At 46.5% G+C, this 6,933-nt stretch overlaps 1 protein-coding gene across 1 annotated transcript in view; it reads right to left on the minus strand.

Annotated features, from left to right (window-relative positions):
• Positions 1 to 254: 254 nt before the first annotated feature.
• The window catches only part of LOC104499523 (inverted formin-2-like), a gene marked incomplete at its 3' end in the record, with an annotated part of 9,613 nt that continues 2,934 nt past the window's right edge, over positions 255 to 6,933 (minus strand). The window contains exons 6-13 of the mRNA XM_010143034.1: positions 6,675 to 6,775; positions 5,308 to 5,378; positions 5,090 to 5,197; positions 4,071 to 4,141; positions 3,349 to 3,469; positions 2,041 to 2,205; positions 1,539 to 1,623; positions 255 to 413 (exon numbers count right to left, since the gene is read on the minus strand). Coding sequence (XP_010141336.1) covers positions 255 to 413; positions 1,539 to 1,623; positions 2,041 to 2,205; positions 3,349 to 3,469; positions 4,071 to 4,141; positions 5,090 to 5,197; positions 5,308 to 5,378; positions 6,675 to 6,775 — 881 coding nt within the window. The remainder of the gene's footprint in view (positions 414 to 1,538; positions 1,624 to 2,040; positions 2,206 to 3,348; positions 3,470 to 4,070; positions 4,142 to 5,089; positions 5,198 to 5,307; positions 5,379 to 6,674; positions 6,776 to 6,933) is intronic.

The following is a 6,933-nucleotide window of genomic DNA, read 5'->3' on the forward strand; positions in this document are numbered from 1 at the left end:
GCCATGTCACTCAGGGTTTATCAGCATGGGGTCAAGGCCATGCTGCTTCAAATTGCTGCTAATTCTGGGACAGTCCTGGCTGGCAACAGCTCAGGGCTCTCTGCTCCTTCTCCACAGCACAAAGTTGTTGCAAAGCCTCCTTAAATAAAATGCCCCAAATGCAATCGCAACAGCTTCTTGCCTGTGTGCTTGGCTCGGGCTCAGAGGCAGATGGGGAAGAAAAGCTTCAGGTACAGTCAGGTCTGTGTCCTTACCAGACTTGCTCTCCTCTGGGCTCTCTGCAGGCAAGGTTTTAGGTATGGCATCCAGCTCATGTCTGTTCTTTGTCTTTCTCAGCGTGAACCCTTTCCTTATGTCGGCTAGCAGGGCATCGATGACGCACACCTCCTCCTCCTTCACCAGCCCCTTCTTAACTGGGACACAGAGAGAGAGAGAGATGGGTGTTAAACCTGTCCATGAGATGGGGCAGAAGGAAACTGCAGTGATGCTGTTGCTTGGAGTGGGTACTGCTGTCCCGGTATAAGTGACCACTGGGTGAAAGCAAGGCTCCCATGCTAAGCCTGGGAGCAGCCTGCGCTCTGTACCACTGCAGCAGTGTGTTCCGGCTGAAGTCAAAGGCTTCACTCCAAAGTCTGGGTGCTATGGCCCAGCACCAGTGGCACCAGCTCTGCCTGTACTTGTGCCTGATTGTGGCATGACCTTGAAATGCCTCCTGTTTGTTATCCATGTTGGTGGGGGCCTTTAATTTTTTTTTTACTGGCAGGGCTGGCAGGGTGAGGGGAGTGAGGATGGAGGGAAAATAACTTTGATTTTCCTTTCCTCTGAGCTTCTTCCAATTGTATTTTTTGGTTGTACCTTTTGTTTTCATCCAGAGAAAGGAAGATTTAAGTTATCTACAAGATTTTTGGGACATCAGTAGTCTGTGGTAAAGAGAGACTATTCAAGTACAGATGGAGATTTTAGAGGGAGAAGTCAAATGCCTCTTGTTAGATTTGGGATTCAAAAGTTATGTTTAGAAACTGAAAAAGTTAACTGAAATGGTGTAATTTCATTTTCTTTTTTCTCTGCTGTTCAGTCAACAAACCTAAAATTAACTTTGCCCAGCTGCAACTGTGAAAAGTCAATTCTTAGCTAAGGCTAAGACACCTAAAAGTCTTTAGTCAGTCAGCACCCGGAAACCCACAAAATAAATTATCACTCCTGCTCCATTAAAGCAGGACCAGCAAAGAGCTCCTACTGGCTCTGGCTCTCTTTTTTGGAGTTCTTTCGGATACTCACTGACTTTTCCATTTTCTCCCTTCTGTCTCTTCCCCTCTTCCTCTTCCAGCTGTTTCTTCCTTTTCTCTGCTTTGGCAGCTTGCTCCTTTCTGTCCTTGTTTTCCTGCAGAAAGGTAACAGGGGAATAAGAAGGTTGGCTAAATGTCTGCTAGAAAAGCCAATGAAGAGGAAGAAGATCTGCAGATGGTTGCAAAGAAGGAAGAGAAAGTCTGGCCTTAATCTGTGCAATAAACAGGCACAAGGTATAAGAGCTGTCTTGCCAAGAGGGTGACCAGGGGTCCAGGACTCTGCCACATCCCAGTAGGAGGATCTGCCTAACAGCGTGCAGATCTGCATGACCTTCAGCTGAGGTAAAAGTGAAAGGTACTGAAGACACAATTTACTCTAAACTGGAGTCTTTTTTACTATACATCCCCTTTCTGAGTCTGTTTGCTCAGGTTGAAGCAAAGGGTTAAGTTTTACAAGCCTCTTCCTCTAAAACTTGCACACTTGACTCTAAAGGATCTTTGTGACTCTGCAGCTGAAGCTGCACCAAAATCACAAACCACCAGGGTGTGGGCCAGGCCAGGAACACCAGCACTGCATGAGGATGCAGTGGAGTAGGGATCAGATGCCTCTTTACTCCATGGACCTCATGCCAAGCACTAAAAAGAGGAGGCTATGACCAGAGACTCCCCCCATCAGATGTGCATGCCCACCCCACCCCTGTATGTCGGAGCAGAGGTACTAGGGATGATCAGCATCAAGTGTGCAAACGCCAACCTTGAGGGCTCGGATGAAGAGATCTCTGAAGGTCTTCATGGTGCTGAATATGTCCTCTAAGGACAACTTGCTTGGGTCTTCACAGAGGTAATTTGCAAGTTCTTCTCTCTTCCTTTCAATGGTTTCAAATTCTTCTTCGAGCTTTCTGGAGGCATCGATGCTATCCTGAAATGTGTTTAATATACACAGTAAAACACCACCCAGAGGATGAGTGAAGTGCACTTAAAGAAAAAAGGATGTCAGTGTAAGAGCTTGGAGGAAGACTCTGGGCCCTGGCTTTTAACTTCAGCAGAGCTTATATGGTGGGAAGAAACTAAGATTTGCAGATGATCTTTGCTCCTGCTGACTGTGCTGAGCCAGCTTACAAGGGTGGCTTGAGCAAGGTGTGGAAAGCTGCATGCAAAGCTCCCCCCAAGAGAAGGGCTTTACCCTGGTGATACTGTCCTGGTTGTGGCTGGGATAGAGTTAATTTTTTTCCTGGTAGCTGGTACAGTGCTGTGTTTTGGATTTAGTGAGAGAATAATGTTGATAACACACTGATGGTTTAGCTGTTTCTAAGTAGCGCTTAGCATAAATTAAGGATTTTTCAGTTTCCCATGCTCTGGCAGCAAGCAGGTGCCCAAGAAGCTGGAAGGGAGCAGAGCCAGGAAGCTGACCCAAACTAGCCAAAGGGATATTCCATATCACAGGACGTCGTGCCCCGTATATAAACAGGGGGAAGTTGGCCAGGAGAGGTGGATTGCTGCTCGGGCATCAGTCAGCGGGAGGAGGAGAGAAAGGGCTTGGGTTTTTTTTCTCCCTCTTTTTTTAAAATATTCCTTTTCACTACAATTATTATTATTATATTTTATTGTTATTGTTGTTACTATAGTTCAGTTTAGTTATTGAAGTGTTCTTACCTCAACCCAAAGTTCCACCTTTTTTCTCCGATTCTCCTCCCCATCCCACTGTGAGGTGGGGAGGAGTGAGTGAGCAGCAGCATGGTGGTTAGTTGTTGTCTGGCATTAAACCATGACAGGTCCACACAGTGGGTGAACATCTTCATTCAAAATGAGGAGTCACACATCAGAGTGGAGAGGGTAGTAAGGGCAAAGGCCTTAAGAAATGGCCTCAACAAAGGTATCTAGGTTTGGGGTGGAGCTGGCAAATAGGCACGGATGGGTTGTGTGGCATTGCAACCTATTTCCAAATCTGAGCATCTCTTGTGGCACTATTTCCCACCCTTTCACGAGCTTCCTCAGCTATCTGTGTATTGCACACTGCCTCTGTGGGTGTAATGGGGAGATACAAGGGAGCCCTGTGACTGACCTGGATAGGTTTCTCATACTGTTGTTTCACGTCGTCATTTGATGATAAGACTTTTCGCTGAAGCTCCAGCAACTTCTTTAAATTGCTACTGGACTCCGTGCGAATGATATCAAGATTAATTCTGAAAGCACACAGAACGCACCCCATTAGATGACGCAAGTTGCATCTTGCACTGACCAAAGAGTGGACAAGTCTGAGCTGGTGGTTTGATTGTCCCTCTGCTTCCCACCACTTCACTGAACTGAAACCTGAGCTGTGAACGCTCTATACAGCCCAAGCTCGGGGAAAACACCTTCTCTCCACAGCACTTATCAAAAGACTGCCAGGTCACGTAGAACAGCAAAAAAAGTCCACCCATTCAACAGGCTGTCCTGAAGTGAGCTCAGCATTAGCTCACTTGCCCCAGTTGAATGCTTCTGGGTAGCTGGCCTTCACGCGCTCCTGCTACCACGAAGACAGTGCAGATTTTAGAAGAGCCTCGGAGGCAGCATTAACTGAATGCTCTGCAAATGTCAGCCCTAAGTGTTGCCAGCTGTAGTACAACTGTTATATACTAAAGGGTTTTCAACACTCATCAATCAAATCTTTCGGTTAGAAGTAAAAAAGATGCCATCTTGTTAATGTGCTATACCAGCTGCATATGTCCTAATTTCTGGTACATTGTTGATGTGCATGAGATTTATTTTTGTTTTTCATTTGAAGGAAGTGACACACAATTTTACCCTGCTGCTTTTGAAACATATTCAAGATCCTTTGGCAGATCCAGTAGGTCCGTGTGACTGTTTTCTACTTCCTGAAGTGGAAGAGAGAAAGAAGTGTTACTTGCTGTGTGGCAGGAGCTGAGGGAGGAAGCTGGGGGAAAGAGACATGGGCAGAAGCGCCCAGGAAGGCCAATTGCACCACGTCCTGCTTCTGCCCCTGTCTGCAGTTTGCTTTACCTCACAGAGCCAAGCCACATTCAAAACAAGACACATTCAGAGAGGAAAGGCATTGCTCCCCGGCTATAAAAACACACAAGAGGGCTGAATGTTGAGAAATACTCCTAGTTCCAAGCAAAGCTGACCTGCTGCTGAGTTGTTCTTCTACCCTTTTCTGAGAAACCTACTCTTGACCATGGGAGGAGGCAGGACTGTGGTTTCATGCAGTCTGACACTTACTACTGTCCCAGGAGAGTATTAAAAGGGCTTGAATCTTATTTGCATAATTTACTTTCATGGCTGTACTTGCTGAAGCTACTGCCAGCTAAAGCAGGGCTCGAACATGTGTAACTGTAATGGAGGGACCTTCATGAATGAAGGTGGGAAAGCAGAGCATGGAGAGCTTGGAGAGAAGCATGAAAAGCTTGAGCATAGTCTGGTAGAAAAGGAAAAGGCTGTGGAAAGGCAGAAGGGCTGGTGGGTGCACACCAGCCAGAATAGCTTTTGTAGTCATTTGCTCTGTGGTTTACATCTGTTGATGTGCAGATTGCACAAATATGAAAAAGGAAATTCCAGCCATTGCAGGAAAAGACGCTGAAGGAAAGCAGAGCAAGTCTTAAAATAAGGAGCTTCCTGAGTAGTGCCTACAAGCAGCCTCCACCAGCCTAAGTGATTCTAACACTCCCAACATGTGACACTCTGCAGCTAGCCAGGGAGGATACAAATACCAGCGTGTGGCATTAACTGAAAGTAGAGTAAGAGAAACGGTTCATCTGTGATAAAATCTTCCCCGTTCCCTAATGCCCAGGAGTTGGCAGTGGTACCTCCAGAATATGGTGGAGCAGCGTAATGCGGGTTTGGTTTGCTTTGGTTTCTGTTAGTTTGAGTAAAGTGCTGATTTTAAACCCATCAGCATCGCCCGTGTGACTTCCCTACAAGACAGAAAGAAAGCAGATGTAACTCCAGTGTCCACCCAAATTTCGACCCTAAAGATCACCCACATACTAGAACAGGGGGAGGACAAGACAAAGGAAGTCCTTACGTAGTTCAGAAAGTTTCCAACTTTGAGAATCAGTTGACAAAAGAGTGGCAGGCGATGACTGTTCAGAAGATCTGAAAAGCAGGAAGTATACTTTTAAACAAAAGCCGCTGTTACTCCAGAACATTCCCTAAACCTCATTGAAATTGGGATTTGGAATTCCACCAAACCAAATCTGCTATTTCCGTTCTGCAGCTCAATGGCTCAACCCCCAGAAAAACTCATTCTACATAGATTCAGTTCTGTGAGCTGTAAAACGTTTCTTTCTCTCTTTACATCTTGTGTCTTGTTCCTAGTGGAAGATAACCTAAAGCTGGACTCTTCTCACTAACTGCCATCAACTCGATGTGTTCCTTGGAAGCACCCCGATTTACCCGGGTGTGGGCGAGGGTAACTGGGCTGCAATTTTAATCTTCCAGACTCCATTCATCTGTGCAGTGAAGCCAGTCCTGACAGCCCCGCGATTATCTGCCAGCTGCTAAACCCAGACACACTCGCTCTGCTCTTTGACTCGCATGGCGGATGTGATTATCAGGGCATGAAGGGTATGGTCCCTGTCCTTGCTTTTGCACAGGGTGCTGCAGTGGTGTGTTTTCTGAAGCACTTGCTTTGAGTCAGGAACTGAGCTGCTGGGAAGACACTTTTTTGGGGAAACTTCAATTTATCCCAGCAGGAAATAAATTGTAATGCTGAAATGCTGTAATGCCAGCTGGAGAAACCCCAGGCAGGAGTTGGGGGAACCGGCTCTGTAGGACAGGCAGCACTTGAGAGTGCCAAGAAGAGCATCCTGCTCTCAGCAGAGCGGGACCTGAGGTTTCTGCCACAGAAAGCCAAAGCCTATTGCATAATATCTCCACTTACTCATAACATTGGAGAATCAGGAATAACACACTTCTTCTTCTGCTTCCATTTGTAGGCAGGAAAAAACTAAACAATCACTGCTTTCTGGGGGAAGTTTGGGTTATGTTTTTCTGGCAGCAGAGAAAATTGCTGTGTGAAGGTCTTAATGTGTCAAATAACACTGGATGAATTAGCTGCAACAGCGCCAGCTCTGCTGTCTAAATTCAGCTCTTTTGAAAGGGCTGACGAGCTTCCAACGCTTCATCATTGAAAGTGTTTCAGAGGAATACATCTGCTGCAGAAAAAGAGGGCTGAGGTTGAGGGAAAATGATCTCCGGTCCTATTAAGGGCTTTGACCATCAGTGGAGATACCTAAAGCTACATGCCATATTCTGCAGTGAATCAGTGAATGGACTGCAGGGGAGTTTTCTGGGGGCTGGGTAGTATCATTGCAGAGCTCCCGGGGAGCTTTGCAAGGTTTGAAGCTTCCTGTCATAAATAAGATCCAGAAATAAGGTCAGGTCATTTACCTTCGCAGGCTCTCCTGATGGTGTCAGCTTTCGGCTGAATCATGTCCAGCACCACAGTGGTCTCTTCACAGATCAGCATACATTCGATGTGCAGCTGGTAGCTAGGGACACGGATTGATTCAAAGCTTAAAGGCACTGTGATGTTGGCCAGCTCAGCAGCCCTCTTCCCATATCACCAGTAAGTCTGTCCACCCTGCAACATTGCAGACAACCACATCTGCATCATCAAGCCACCTCTGTGGCTTTTGGAGGGGGGGGG

Source organism: Buceros rhinoceros, unplaced genomic scaffold, assembly GCF_000710305.1.
Source record: "Buceros rhinoceros silvestris isolate BGI_N320 unplaced genomic scaffold, ASM71030v1 scaffold39309, whole genome shotgun sequence".
NCBI classification, from domain to species: Eukaryota; Metazoa; Chordata; class Aves; order Bucerotiformes; family Bucerotidae; genus Buceros; species Buceros rhinoceros.